The sequence below is a fragment of the Podarcis liolepis genome (genome assembly GCF_965112155.1).
Source record: "Podarcis liolepis genome assembly, chromosome: 1".
Taxonomy (NCBI): Eukaryota; Metazoa; Chordata; class Lepidosauria; order Squamata; family Lacertidae; genus Podarcis; species Podarcis liolepis.
The window spans coordinates 4,428,360-4,443,542 of NC_139554.1; the positions used below are offsets into that span (position 1 = coordinate 4,428,360).

Genomic DNA, 15,183 nt, shown 5'->3' on the forward strand with positions numbered 1-15,183 from the left:
TTATTATTATTATTATTATTATTATTATTATTATTATTATTATTATTTTATTTATACCCCACCCTCCCTGGCCAGAGCCAGGCTCAGGGCGGCTAACAGCAGTAAAATTACAGTAAAAACATAATAGGGTGAAAAAAACCAATTTAAAATACAGGTTAAAATGCAATTTAAATGCAGCCTCATTTTAAAAGTAGCCCATAGATCAAAACCCTAAGGGGAGGGAATGTTCCAAGAAGGCTGAGAATCCTTTGACGCCTTTCCTTTTTCCTTTCCCCAAGACACGTGGGCAGCCGAGCGTTGGGGCCACAACATCACGGAGTTCCAGCAGCGCTTTGATGAGGTCCTGACTCAGGGCGAGGGTCCCAGGCGGTTGAAGAATCTCTACTTCCTCTACCTGATAGAGCTGCGGGCCCTGTCCAAAGCCCTCCCGTACTTCCAGCGCCCCGATTTCCAGCTGTTCACGGGGGCCGAAAGCCAGGATGAAGAAACCAAGAGCCGCCTTTTGGAAATCCTGCATTTAACCAAGCAAGTGGCTTTGGCTTGAGGTCTCGTGGGTGGGAGGGGTTGGGGGGGTGTCTTGAGGAAGGGAGAGGTGGCAGCAAGCTCTTTTGCTTGCTTTTTTATAATAATTTTTATTAGTTTTCAATTACAGCCCAATAATAGCCTCATTATAAAGGTAAAGGGACCCTGACCATTAGGTCCAGTCGTGGCCGATTCTGGGGTTGCGCCGCTCATCTCGCTTTATTGGCCGAGGGAGCCAGCGTACAGCTTCCGGGTCATGTGGCCAGCATGACTAAGCCGCTTCTGGCGAACCAGAGCAGCGCACGGAAACACCGTTTACCTTCCCGCCGGAGTGGTACCTATTTATCTACTTGCACTTTGTGCTTTCAAACTGCTAGGTTGGCAGGAGCAGGGACCGAGCAATGGGAGCTCACCCCGTCACGGGGATTCGAACCGTCGATCTTCTGGTCGGCAAGTCCTAGGCTCTGTGGTTTAACCCACAGCACCACCCGCGTCCCTTTAGCCTCATTATAGCAATGCCATATTACAATACAATTGCTAATACCAATCATTCACATACCAAATTATATAATTTAGGTGCCCCCCACCCCATGTGCTAGAATTGATGGTTTGCTGATATTCTTTATTTCTGCGTTCTAAAATCTTATTAATTTCAATTACACTCCAGTCGAGAAAACAATCACTTAAGACAACAACTGCAATATTAACAGCTTCCATTCGTGTCGACACATTAAATGGTTTATGAAACTACAAATGAGGCACTGAAAACTAAATCCTCCTTCTTCCTGTGTGTGGCAATTATTCTGTCTGTGGCATTTCTTCCTGTCAAGCTATTTTGCTTTATGTGTGTGTTTTTCTCGGTGTGCAGAATTTGAATTACCTGGATGTAGTGATAGATTTGAGGTTGGTGACGACATATTGCCATCTGTCTCATACGTGATGGGGCTTGCCCTCCCTCTGCTGCCAAATCTGTTCCAGAGGGACTCCCAATCCTCAAGAGCAGATTTGGGGGTTGGTTGGTGGAAGGGGGCTGCAGGGGGAGTGAGAACAGGCTAGTAAGGGCTGACATGGTAGAAGTTTATAAAATTATACATGGCCTGGAAAAATATAATCATAATTTATTATTTGTACCCCGCCCATCTGGCTGGGTTTCCCCAGCCGCTCTGGGTGGCTTCCAACAAAGATCAAAAATACATTAAAATGTCACACATTAAAAAGGGCTGCCTTCAGATGTCTTCTAAAAGTCTGGTGGTAGTTGTTCTCTTTGACATCTAGCGGGAGAGCGTTCTACAGGGCGGGTGCCACCACCGAGAAGGCCCTCTGCTTGGTTCCCTGTAACTTGGTTTCTCGCAGTGAGGGAACCGCCAGAAGACCCTCAGAGCTGGACCTTAGTGTCCGGGTAGAACGATGGGGGTGGAGATGTTCCTTAAGGTATACTGGGCCGAGGCCGTTTAGGGCTTTAAAGGTCAGCACCAACACTTTGAATTGTGCTTGGAAACGTACTGGGAGCCAGTGTAGGTCTTTCAAGACCGGTGTTATATGGTCTCAGCGGCCGCTCCCAGTCACCAGTCTAGCTGCCGCATTCTGGATTAGTTGCAGTTTCTGGGTCACCTTCAAAGGTAGCCCCACGTAGAACGTATTGCAGTAGTCCAAGCAGGAGATAACCAGAGCATGCACCACTCTGGTGACACAGTCTGTGGGCAGGGAGGGTCTCATCCTGCCTACCAGATGGAGCTGATAAACAGCTGCCTTGGACACAGAATTGACCTGCACCTCCATGGACAGCTGAGAGTCCAAAATGACTCCCAGGCTGCGCACCTGGTCCTTCAGGGGCACAGTTGCCCCATTCAGGATCAGGAAGTCCTCCCCACCACTCCGCGGGCAGAGAAGTTTTTCTCCTCCTAACACTAGAACTGAACCTGAATGTTGGAAGATTCAGGACAGAGGAAAGAAAAACCCTTCTCGCAGTGCTGAGTTAAACTGTGGAACTCCCTCCCACTGGAAGCAGTGATGGCCACGGACTTGGATGGCTTTAAAAGAGGATTGGGCAAATTCCAGAGGAGGGGGCTATTGATGACTTCTAGCCAGGATGTCTCCCCGGTTGACGGCAGCAATGCTTCTCAACACCAGCTGCTGGATACCCCAGGAGGGGTGAGATGCTCTTGAGTTCGAATCCTGATTCCTAACTTCCTACAGATATCTGCCTGGCCCCTGTGAGAAGAGGATATTAGACTAGAGGGGACATTGGCTTGACCCTGCAGGCTCTTTTTATGTTTTTAAGCAACTAAACAGCACAGCAAATAGATAGGCTAACTTGCAGTTTTTTAATGTCTCCGAGGGTATTGATTTTATATAGTGCTTTTAAAAAAAATGTTTAGGGGTTCTCTCATTTTCCTGCTCATATTGAAATACTGCCCCTCAATGAGGCCAAACTTCGATTCACAAAATGTTTAGGCGTATGCGTACCCCCCCCCAGAAAAAAGCACTGTTTTTTTGTAAATGGCACGTCAACGAAGGACTCCAATTATAAACGATGTTTCGTTTCCTCTTTAGATCGTTCCCTTTGCACTTCAACGAAAATTCGCTCTTTGCTGGGAGCCCAAAAGAAGCGGCTAAATTGAAGGTAAGATTCTGCCTCTGGTGGCAAACAAAACACTTTTTTGGGGGGGGTGGCATTTCCCATTTGCACAGCAGAATTTACTGTGTCTCTGCTGAAATTATGGCAGTGATCGTTATGTGAAGCTCAGAGGGCGGGAATGGGGGCAGATGAAGCTGATTGACTGTATGGGACTTGCAGAAATGACTGGCAGAATCCGGGACCAGGGAGAAGAGTCGGCAGAAGAAGATTGGAAAAAATTTAAGGACTATTTACAAAAATATTGTAAAATTAAGGAATGTTGAATGATGCTGGATTGAAATTAAGTGGTTTCAAGCTGTAACTATGATAAAACGACTTTCTTTTTGTAAGCAAGAATTTAAAGCTATAATAATCTAAGCTGTTGAGATAAGGATTTGCTGTACAAACAATTCAAACTGGGTATACAAGAAGGGGAGGTATGAGGAGGTCGGGGAAATAAGTTACAAGAAAATAAGGTGTGAAATTTAGGTGTTTTTAATAATTTTATGTTTGTTTTTTCTTTTGTTTTGCGAGGAATTGGAAACTTTAATAAATATCTTTTTTAAAAAAAACAGAGGGTGGGAATGGCTTCCTCCCCCTTTATTTTCTGGATCTTCATATGTATAGGAGGTGACGTCTTGTACTCTGACTGCAGAAACTAGTGTGACGTTACTGTAGGGTTACCAGATTTTTTTTCAAAGAATCCAGGGACACTTTTTTTTTAAAGAAAAAAACATTTATTTAAAAAAAGTTTTTGGTTTTGTTTTTTTAAAAAATAAGAATAATATCTTCTCTTCTGTGGTCTCCTCTATTGCGCTGCCTTCCTCTGGGTCCCAGCCTGCCCTCTTGGAGCGCTAGCCACCGTGGAGTAGTCTCGGATTGGGCCTGGGCTCGGCCACGCGTCCTTGCCCTCCCAGTTCTCTCCTACCTCTCCCCTCTTTCTTCTCCTTCCTCTTTCTCTCTCTTCCTTCTCCTTCTCCTCTCCTCCTTCTCCCTGCCTCAGCTCCGGGGTTTTCCTGGCCCCGGAGCGCCGCTGGGCAGTTGGATGGGCGGCCAGGCGCTCTCGCTCCTGGTTCAATTTGGGTCGCGGGTGTGTGTGTGTGTGTGTCAGCAGTTCCCCCAGTTGACACGCCGGGCGTCCCCGGTTCCCCTTCGGCAGTGGCAGCAGTCAGCACCCCGGAGCCAGCCTGGTAGCGCAGTTGGCTCTGGCTGGCTTCAGGAGCTGCTCGATGCCATGGTGCCCGCCATTTTGCCTTGCTGGAAGTCCCCTAATAATATTAATAATAATAATAATAATAATTTATATCCCGCCCATCTGGTGTGTCTTGTGCCGTTGAACCAATCATGTAACATTCATTCCGTACTAATAAATCTACAACACTTAAAATATAAATCCGGGGACATTAAATGAAATCCGGGGACTGTCCCTGGGAAAACGGGGACGTCTGGTACCCATATGTTGCTGAATATTCCATCGGCACCTGGGGGCGGCAGGGAGCCGTCGTTGACGAAATGTTCCATGTCTAACTTCTGTGAGGGAAGTGTAGCTGTCAGTTTGGCTGGGAGGAAAACTGCCCAGAGGCTGCATAGGAGCAGGCGCTGTGTGGAGGTCTGGAAATTCCCAAAGGTGTGGAATTCAAGGGGCAGAAAGTCTAGGGCAGGGGTGGGCAGCCTGCAGCCCAGGGGTGTCAAGGCAGAGGGAAAGATGGGAGAAAGGGGTTGACAGGGAGACAAAGATTTTCATCGCCATTCTCACTCCACTGCTCTCAAGTGGCCCCCTGATGGACTGCTCCAAGGGAATGTGGCCTTTGACGGAAAATAAGGCCCCCACACCAGGTCTAGAGGCAGGTTAGTCAACGGAAAGGGGGGGTGAGGTAAGCAAGGGAGGTGACTTGAAGAAACCTGACAGAAATGGAGGTGGAACTAAAAAGACGCCTTCAGAAAATAAAACTTCCACTCAGAATTCAGAGGTTTGCCACATCAAGACCCTGGCAAGTGAAATTCTGCCTAAAATTTAAGGAGAAAAGATAATTCTTTCAGATCTGGTTTGTAAAATCACAGCAGTAGCTCGGACTGGGAAGTCCTAAATGGGCAGAGAAGTGTGCTTGTATGTGTTGAATTCCCGCACGTTTATACGAACCAAATGTAACTGAGGGACTCCAAAATGGATTCTGCATATGGCAGGGTTTTTAATTGTCAGCATGGATCTTTTGTGTGAAATCACTTAAGACATTTCATGGGAAGTGATTCATGAAAGGAATGAATTAATTAACAGAAACTAAAGATCCCAACCTGGAGTTTCTTAGCAATCGGGTCAAAGACAAACCAGTGGACTGCTTTCTAACGACATTTTTTCCTCTCTTTCCCTCCTTGCCAAACCAGGAAGAATTTAGACTCCATTTTAGGAACATTTCAAGGATTATGGACTGTGTTGGTTGTATCAAATGCCGTCTTTGGGGAAAGCTGCAAGTAAGTAACAGTCCCCATCTTTCCTTCCTTCCCTCGCTCCTCACAAAGATTTTTCATTCCTTTGCATATTTACTGCAGGCCAATGCCCACAGGAGGGACGCGGGTGGCGCTGTGGGTTAAACCACAGAGCCTAGGACTTGCCGATCAGAAGGTCGACGGTTCGAATCCCCGTGATAGAGTGAGCTCCCGTTGCTCGGTCCCAGCTCCTGCCAACCTAGCAGTTTGAAAGCACATCAAAGTGCAAGTAGATAAATAGGTACCGCTCTGGCGAGAAGGTAAACGGCGTTGCCGTGTGCTGCTCTGGTTCACCAGAAGCGGCTTAGTCATGCTGGCCACATGACCCGGAAGCTGTACGCCGGCTCCCTTGGCCAGTAAAGCGAGATGAGCGCCGCAATCCCAGAGTCGGTCACGACTGGACCTAATGGTCAGGGGTCCCTTTACCTTTACCTTTAATGCACACAGGTATAGTCTGCTAAGAACTTAAAAGTTTTGTTGTTGATCATCGCAAGCCACTCTGGGAACCTGTTTTGGCTGAAGGGCAAATACTTCAGTTTTTAATACTTAAAATAAGGCTTCCCTATCCTGGTGCTGTCCAGATGTTGTTTGACTGTCACAGAATTATAGAATTATGGAATTGAAAGGGACCTTGAGGGTCATCTAGCTCAGTGTTCCCCAACCTTGGGCCTCCAGCTGTTTTTGGACTACAACTCCCATCATCCCTTGCTAGCAAGACCAGTGGTCAAGGATGATGGGAATTGTAGTCCAAAAACAGCTGGAGGTCCAAGGTTGGGGAACACTGATCTAGCTCAGGCATAGGGAAACTCCAGCCCTCCAGATGTTTGGACTACAATTCCCATCATCGCTGACCACTGGTCCTGTTAGCTAGGGATGATGGGAACTGTAGTCCCAAACATCTGGAGGGCTGGAGTTTGCCTATGCCTGAATTCTAGTCCAATCCTTTGCAATGCAGGAATCTCAGCTAAAGCATCCATGACAGATGTTCATCCAGCCTCTTAAAAACCTCTAAGGAAGGAGAATCTTATCACCTCCCGAGGAGACCATTCCACTATCAAACAGCTCTTACTGTCAGAATATTTTTCCTGATGTATAGTTGAAATCTCCTTTCTTGTAACTTGAATCCATTGGGCTCAGGTGCTTTCTTCCAGATCAGGAGAATACAAGTCCTATAATTCCTTACTCTTTAGGGATGATGGGAGTTTAAGGTTATAGCCAGGGGTGGAGATCCTGAAGGCCAGGGACTGAGTGTGGCCCTCTATGCCCCTATCTGGCCCTTGGAATTCTCCCCAGGCCACACCCCTTCATTGGCCCTGGACAGGTAGACGTAACCCAATTCTTGTTCCCGTTGTGTACAGACTCAGGGCTTGGGAACAGCTCTGAAGATCCTGTTTTCTGAAAGCCTGATAGAAAACATGCCGGAGAAAGGACCCTCGCCCAAATTCCATCTAACGAGGCAGGAAATTGTGTCTCTCTTCAACGCCTTTGGAAGGTGAGTGTGAGGTTTCGTGTCCGGAAGCCTGCAGCTTCAACATCACCAAACCATGGTTTTCACTAACCATGGTACAGGGTGCAAACCATGGTTTGAGCTTCCAAACATACATACACCAGGTGATCCACAATTTACAGCTGCTTGTTAGATTCCGTTTTCTGTCCTCCCAGCTTCACTCTCACTTCCCTGGTTCAGTTAGCTTTGCAGACGGCACGGTAGACTCTGCGAATGCGACTTTTTCCCAATCGAAGTGCAGAGTGTTTGAGGACCGGGACATTTGCAGGGAAACCAAAATGCTTGTTTACAAAGCTATTGTACTACCAACCTTACTATATGCTTGTGGGACATGGACCACTTATAAATGCCATCTCCAACTCCTCGAAAGATTCCATCAATGGTGTCTCCAAAAAAAATTACACATCACTTGGGAAGACAGGCGAACGAATATCAGTGTACTGGAAGAAGCAAAGATCACCAGTGTTGAAGCAATGATTCTTCAACATCAACTTTGTTGGACTGGTCATATTGTGTGGATAGCCTGATGATCATCTTGCAAAGCAGCTACTCCATTCCAAACTTAAAAATGGAAAGCTTAATGCTGGTGGTCAACAAAAGAGGTTCAAAGACTCTCTCAAGGCAAATCTAAAAAAATGTAGTATAAACACTGACAACTGGGAAGCACTGGCCTGCGAGCGCTCCAGTTGGAGAACAGCCTTGACCAAAGGGGTCATGGGGTTTGAAGACGCTCAAACTCAGGACACAAGGAAGAAATGCGCTAAGAGGGAGGTACGCTTGACAATTCCACACCGTGATTGACTCCCACCTGGAAACCAATGTCCCCACTGTGGAAGGATGTGTGGATCCAGAATTGGCCTCCACAGTCACTTACGGACTCATTGTTAAAACCGTGTTTATGGAAGACAATCTTACTCAGCTACGAGTGATCGCCAAAGAAGAAGAAGAATGTAGCAGTATTCTTTCTATTTTCATTCTTGCTATTTCCTTTCTTTCCCTCCTTTTTAAATAGATGAATTTTTGTGTGTTGAGTTCTTTGATCCCATTTTTTTACATACAATCCCTAGGTCACAAGGATGGGATCAACTAGGTTTCCCTAAGAGCAGACCCACTGCAATTAATGTGCCTACATTAATCATGGTCATTCATGCCAATGGGTCTACTCTGAGTAAAAGTTAGTTGAATACAATCTCCAGGGTGGAATTCAACATCGCACTAATACGATCATTCTGCCAGTGCAAGCATTTCTGCTTGCCAGAAGGAACAATCTCCAGTGTGGTGTAGTGGTTAAGAGCAGTGGACTCGTAATCTGGTGAACCGGGTTCGCTTCCCCGCTCCTCCACATGCAGCTGCTGGGTGACCTTGGGCTAGTCACAATTCTCTGAAGTCTCTCAGCCTCACTCACCTCACAGAGTGTTTGTTGGGGGGGAAGAAGGGAAAGGAGAATGTTAGCCGCTTTGAGACTCCTTAAAGGGAGTGAAAGGCGGGATATCAAATCCAAACTCCTCCTCTTCTACTACTCTTCTTTACCCTGCAGAGCTGATTTGGGGTGCAGGAAGAAAGGGGGAAAGCTCCATTGTGCTAGTAAGACTTGCTGCGCTTGCTCCCACTAGTGCAACTGTGTAGGTTAATCTGCCACCTAGTATTTGCAAACCTTCTGACAGACATGTCTGTAAAGTTTCCTGGGCATCTTCGGGTAAAAAATAGCTTTGCGCATGCAAAAACCAGAGACCCCAATTTGCTTGGAATTTTATGCAAGGTTATACACGGGAACTTGTATCCGCTCAGGCTGTGTATTCATCCCTTGGATGGGCTCCGCCTGTGCTGTTTCAGGCATATTACCGTACTTTTCCGTTTATAAGACGCCCCCTATTTGGGGACTCAAAATTAAGAAAATGGGGGGAGATTGCCCAGAGTTGTTGAGATTTTTGGGGGAGGGTGCCAAAAAACGCTCACGCGATGCAGAAGCCTCCAATCATATTTTCGCTCGCCGCCTCATCTTATACACGGAAAAGTATGGTAATCTGCAAACATAGGACTAGGAACATGCTCGTTTTTTTCAAAAAAGCCGCCGATCAACGGCCCAATTGCCATAGCAGCCACCAATCGCCTGCACTAATGCCAGTGACAATCTACTGCTCGCAGCAGGAAACAATCCACCGTCCCCCTGTCTGCACTACACGTGTATAAGACGACCCCAATTTTTTAACATGACTGTAACGTTAAAAAAAACCCCTCGTCTTATACATGGAAAAGTATGGTAATCTGCAAACATAGGACTAGAAACATGCTCGTTTTTTTCAAAAAAGAAAAGCAAGCTGCGGTGCTCAGGTAGCCGAGTTCATTCTGGGTTTTGTTTTTTTTGTGCCTCTGTGGAAGTGCAGAGTGCAGACGTCTCTGCCTTTGGCTGTGTTTCGAGTCCAAAAGCTACCGTATTTTTACCCTATAGGACGCACTTTTTCCCCTCCAAAAATGAAGGGGAAATGTGTGCGCGTCCTATGGGGTGAGTGCAGGCTTTCGCTAAAGCCTGGAGAGCGAGAGGGGTTGGTGCACACCGACCCCTCTCGTTTTCCAGGCTTCAGGAAGCTATCCTCAAGCCATGGGAGAGCTGCGCAAAGTCGCTCAGCCCTCCCACGGCTTTTGGAGAGCTGCCTGCACCCAGAAGCCTGGGGGGGCGCTGAGCTCAGCGCCCCCCAGGCTTCGGGCTTCGCACAGCTCTCCCACGGCTTGTGGAGAACTGCCTGTTCTGGGGGCTGGGGTTGGGGGAAGCTCGGGCTTCCCCAGCCCCGCGCCTGGGGAAAATTTTTTCTCCCTTTATTCCCCCCCCCCCAAAAAAACTAGGTGCGTCCTATGGGCCGGTGCGCCCTATGTGCCGAAAAATGCGGCACCTAAGATCACGCTCTTTCCCTCTTGTGTCTCCCAATTCAGGATTTCAACAAGTATTAAGGAACTGGAAAACTTCAGGAACCTGCTGAGACCTCTCCACTGAAGCCGTTTCCTGATAAAGACTGGCACTCCTGTTCTCCGCTGATGGTTGCTGCATCGTGGCCAGGCTAGCCCCCCAACCCCACCCCGATCTTGGCAAGAAGGGGGAGCGTGGGATTGTAAACCAGCAACCTTGCTTCCCCAGCTTGCGAGTTTTATACTGGCCGCAACTCCCGATGCAAGACTTAATCTTCCAGGGCTTCCTGGTCCTGTCGTCTTTGTGATCTGCCATGCAGCGTCTTACGTGAACGAATCTCTCTCAATGGTGGAAGGCAAAACTCACCTCGGTTAAGTAATCCTCAGCCTGCAGTTTTCATTTAAGGATCTATGAAGTGCCTTTCTGGATCAGGCCCAAGCCCAGAAGTTCTTTGCAAGGATTCCGGTACGGTGCCACCTCTGTTTTAGGGGGTGCAGTAGAGATACCGCTTCTGGGGGAAACCCTTGCTTTTGAACCATTTTGTTTTAATTAGATGAGAGAGCCGGCAGCTGCCCTTTAAAAAGACCCCCCCCTCCAAATAAATGCAGTTAAACTCAAACACAAGTTAGCTCTAAAGCAGTGGGTAGCACTCCTCTTTGGGAGTTTTGGACTAGAATTCCCACCCAGTGGCGTATCGTGGAGAGGGTGGTGGTCCACAGGGGGGGTTGCCCTGGGAGCAAAATTTCAGCACTCGGTTCCATCACCGGGCTCTGTTGAAAATGGCTTGTCCATGCAAACCAGGAACTGGTTATGCACACTGTTAGGAAGCTGAACGCGCATGCGTATTCCGTCCATTTCCCTGCCTCTGCGCAGCCCCGGGCACCGGCAACCCACGCTAGGCCACTGCTCCCACCATCCTACCTAACCATTGACCGCACTGCCAGGAACCAGGAGTCCAAAACAGCCGGGAGGGGGCACCACGTTAACTATCCCTTGCTCTACAATGTTGTATGGCACAGTCCTCAGGGAAAGGTAAAGGGGCCCCTGACCATTAGGTCCAGTCGTGGCCGACTCTGGGGTTGCGGTGCTCATCTCGCTTTATTGGCCGAGGGAGCTGGGGTACCACTTCCGGGTCATGTGGCCAGCAGGACTAAGCCGCTTGTGGCGAGTCAGAGCAGCGCACGGAAACACCGTTTACCTTCCCGCCAGAGTGGTACCTATTTATCTACTTGCACTGGCATTCTTTCGAACTGCTAGGTTGGCAGGAGCAGGGAGCTTACCCCATCGCAGGGATTCAAACCGCCGACCTTCTGATCGGCAAGCCCTAGGCTCTGTGGTTTAGCCCACAGCGCCACCCGCGTCCCTAGCTGCTATTAAAAGGGAAAATTACGATGGATGTGGCTTGACATCTTTTGCTAAGAGAAGGGTGACCTCCATCCATCTTCATGGAGGTTAGAGAAACATTCTCCTCCTCTTGTAACGCCGGAACTCATGGGCACCCCAGGAAGCTGCAAGTTGGAAGAGTTAGGGTAGATAAAAGAAAGTGCCTCTTTGCACAGCGCGTAGTTAAGACTGGGGAACTTGTTTGCATAGGAAGAAGCTATGACCACCAGCCTAGAGGGCTTTAAATGAGGATTACCGTATGTTCCAGCGTACAAGATGATGATGATGATGATGATGATGATGATGATGATGATAATAATAATAATAATAATAACAATAATAATTTATTATTATTATTTATTACTTATACCCCGCCCATCTGGCTGGGCTTCCCCAGCCACTCTGGGCGGCTTCCAAAAAAAATATTAAAATACTGTAATACATCAAACATTAAAAGGTCCCCTAAACAGGGCTGCCTTCAGATGTCTTCTAAATGTCAGGTAGCTGTTTATCTCTTTGACATCTGGTGGGAGGGCGTTCCACAGGGCGGGCGCCACTACTGCCTGGTTCCCTGTAACTTGGCTTCTTGCAGTGAGGGAACCGCCAGAAGGCCCTCGGCGCTGGACCTCAGTGTCCGGGTAGAACGATGGGGGTGGAGACGCTCCTTCAGGTATACTGGATGAATTTTTATTCCTGGAAAATCACCCCAAAAGTCTGGGGTTGTCTTATACGCCGGGTATACGCATTGGGAAGGAGGAGGGGGAGCCAGTGAGCAGAGGCGCCCCTTCTGCCATTGCTTCTCCTCCCTCCGCACAGAAGGGGACGCGGAAAGACCTTCCGAGCACGGCATTCACCCGCCTGCCCGCCAAACGCCTCGCCTCGGGCTGCTGCTGCTGCGACGGCAGAGGCAGCGAAGGGGTGTGCGCTCTGTCCCTGGCGGCAATCAAACTCTATAACTCTAAAACTGAACAGCAAAAGTTGAGGGTCGTCCTATACGCCCAGTCGTCTAATACACCGGAATCTACGGTAGGCAAGTTTATGGAGGAGAAGGCTAGCAATGGCTACTATCCAACCAACAAAGCCTTCCCCTTCGGGTATTTGGTTGGCCACTGCGAGAACTGGATGACGGGCCTTGGTCTGATCCAGGAAGGCGGTTCTTAGTATTTTTGGTCCCAGCACTGAACCTGAACTGTCCAAGTGCCCTTTTGGGTTTCCTCCGCCCAACCCTTCTCTCTCTGCTTAATGTTACCTCATTTGACAAAACGCTTCGCACTCTGGAACTGCTACACTGGTCTCAGGAAAAAGAGGGGGGCTCCCGAATGATTTTTTTACTGTGAATGTTAGCAGAGAAGGGCAACACCCCCCCCCTCCAATTTCTCTCCACTCCTCCTGAGAAAGCAGAAAGGAATTCCGAGCAATGATTTGTGCAACTGTACTCGACGTCCTGTGACCTGCAGGGGGAAGTGATGTGGAAAGGACTCAGGTTTGTAAAAAAAAACCCCAAAACGTGCATGAATACAGAAGTGGGACATACAGACCTGAAACAGAACGCTCTTGCTCTTTCATTTTATTCTCCTGAATTTGCGTTGCAAAGGGGTGGGCTTTGCGGCCCTCTGAACTCTACAATTCTATGACTGCAAAGGGCTGGCTGGGTGAGCAAAATGATGTTCCTACACTGGTATGTTTCCTTGAAGAGATGGTTATTATTATTTATTGAATTTATATACAGTGGTACCTCTGGATGCAAACGGGATCCGTTCCGGAGCCCCGTTCACATCCTGAAGCGAACGCTCCGCACGGGTCGCAATTTGCCACTTCCGCGCATGATGTCACTTTGAGCGTCTGCGCATGCACGAAACGTGGAAGTAACAAGCTCCGTTACTTCCGGGTCACTGCGGAGCGTAACTTGAAAACGCTCAACCAGACGCACATTCAACACGAGGTATGACTGTACTGCCCTGTACCCTCAGGTCTCGGGCCGCTTCACAGGATAAAATCAGAATATAAAACCACAATGTACATAATCAGAATAAAAGGTAAAGGGACCCCTGACCATTAGGTCCAGTCGTGGCCGACTCTGGGGTTGCGGCAGGCGCTCATCTCGCTTTATTGGCCGAGGGAGCCGGCGTACAGCTTCCGGGTCATGTGGCTGGCATGACTAAGCCGCTTCTGGCGAACCAGAGCAGCGCACAGAAACGCCGTTTACTTTCCCGCCAGAGTGGTGCCTATTTATCTACTTGCACTTTGACGTGCTTTTGAACTGCTAGGTTGGCAGGAGCAGGGACTGAGCAACGGGAGCTCACCCCGTCGCGGGGATCCAAACCACTGACCTTTTGATCGGCAAGTCCTAGGCTCTGTGGTTTAACCCACAGCGCCACCTGCATCCCAATCAAAATAAAAACAACCACCCAAATAACAACTCCCCCCTTCCCCTGCAAAAGGTGGTGACATGGTCTGCCTCATTTAATCCCCACAAAAACGCTGTGGGGTAGGCTAGGCTGAGAGGCTGGCCCAGTGGGAACTTCATGGCAGAGTGGGGATTCGAACCTTGTTCTCCCAGGTCGAAGGCTAACCGCTAGACCGCACTGTTTCTCAGAGCTGGCCCTTGGAAACTATCAGCACCCAAGGCTTCCCCCCCCCCCAGCGGTAGGTGGGAATTGGCACATTCTTCATCCTGCCTCCAGCTATTTCCCCCAATCCTGCTAATTCCCCTCACTCCAAAAAACCTCTACATCCATCTGCTTCCCCTCCAGCTGTTTTGGTCTGTGCCACAGTGGCTGATGGGAGTTGTAGTCCAAAACAGCTGGAGAGCACCAGGTTAACAAAGGCTGATCTTTCAGGTACATGCAATTTATTTATTTTTTAAAAAGCATGCATTTTTGTTGAAATTATCAGGCATTGTGAACACACTGCCTTTGGGAGGGGAGCATCCGTGACCCATGGGCAGAGAATTCCATTTCATGCCCCCCCTTTAAAAAATACTCTACCACTCTAGGAGTCTGTGGTACAGATTTACCAGCTTTTGTTTACAACAACAACAGTAATAATAATTTATTATTTATACCCCGCCCATCTGGCTGAGTTCCCCCTGCCACTCTGGGCGGCTGCCAATCAAGTGTTAAAAACAGTACAGTGTTACATATTAAAAACTTCCCTAAAGAGGGCTGCCTTCAGATGACTTTTAAAAGTAAAATAGTTGTTTATTGCTTTGACATCTGCTGGGAGGGCGTTCCACAGGGCAGGTGCCACTACCGAGAAGGCCCTCTGCCTGGTTCCCTGTAACCTTACTTCTCACAATGAGGGAACTGCCAGAAAGCCCTCGGCGCTGGATCTCAGTGTCCGGGCTGAACGATGGGGATGGAGACACTCCTTCAGGTATACTGGACCGAGGCCGTTTAGGGCTTTAAAGGTCAGCACCAAAACTTTGAATTGGGCTCGGAAACATACTGGGAGCCAATGCAGATCTCTCAGGACCGGTGTTATATGGTCCCGGCGGCCACTCCCAGTCACCAGTCTAGCTGCCGCATTCTGGATTAATTGCAGTTTCTGGGTCACCTTCAAAGGTAGCCCCACGTAGAGCACGTTGCAGTAGTCCATGTAGGTTTTTTTTGTTTTGGTGCTTCTGCAGATTTCTCCATTCCCCGCCCCCCCCCCTGTTTTTTCCTCTCCATCGCCATGAGCCAGTCAGGAGGCCAATAATCTTAAAGCCTCTCCTTCCACGAGCTGGGGCAAGCTGTAAAGGTTGAAGAGGAGCAAGAAAACCCAAAG

General features: G+C 48.5%; 1 protein-coding gene and 1 long non-coding RNA gene across 2 annotated transcripts in view; both read left to right on the top strand.

The window, feature by feature from the left end:
* The window catches only part of ERO1A (endoplasmic reticulum oxidoreductase 1 alpha), a 34,328-nt gene extending 23,917 nt beyond the window's left edge, over positions 1-10,411 (top strand). The window contains exons 12-16 of the mRNA XM_083515488.1: positions 279-525; positions 3,076-3,145; positions 5,522-5,608; positions 6,982-7,115; positions 10,059-10,411. Coding sequence (XP_083371614.1) covers positions 279-525; positions 3,076-3,145; positions 5,522-5,608; positions 6,982-7,115; positions 10,059-10,119 — 599 coding nt within the window. The 3' untranslated portion in view covers positions 10,120-10,411. The remainder of the gene's footprint in view (positions 1-278; positions 526-3,075; positions 3,146-5,521; positions 5,609-6,981; positions 7,116-10,058) is intronic.
* LOC310712974 overlaps positions 1-11,426 on the top strand; it is an 84,344-nt gene extending 72,918 nt beyond the window's left edge. Inside the window, exon 2 of the long non-coding RNA XR_014529055.1 lies at positions 11,065-11,426. This is a non-coding gene — a long non-coding RNA (uncharacterized lncRNA). The remainder of the gene's footprint in view (positions 1-11,064) is intronic.
* The last annotated feature ends 3,757 nt before the right edge of the window (positions 11,427-15,183 follow it).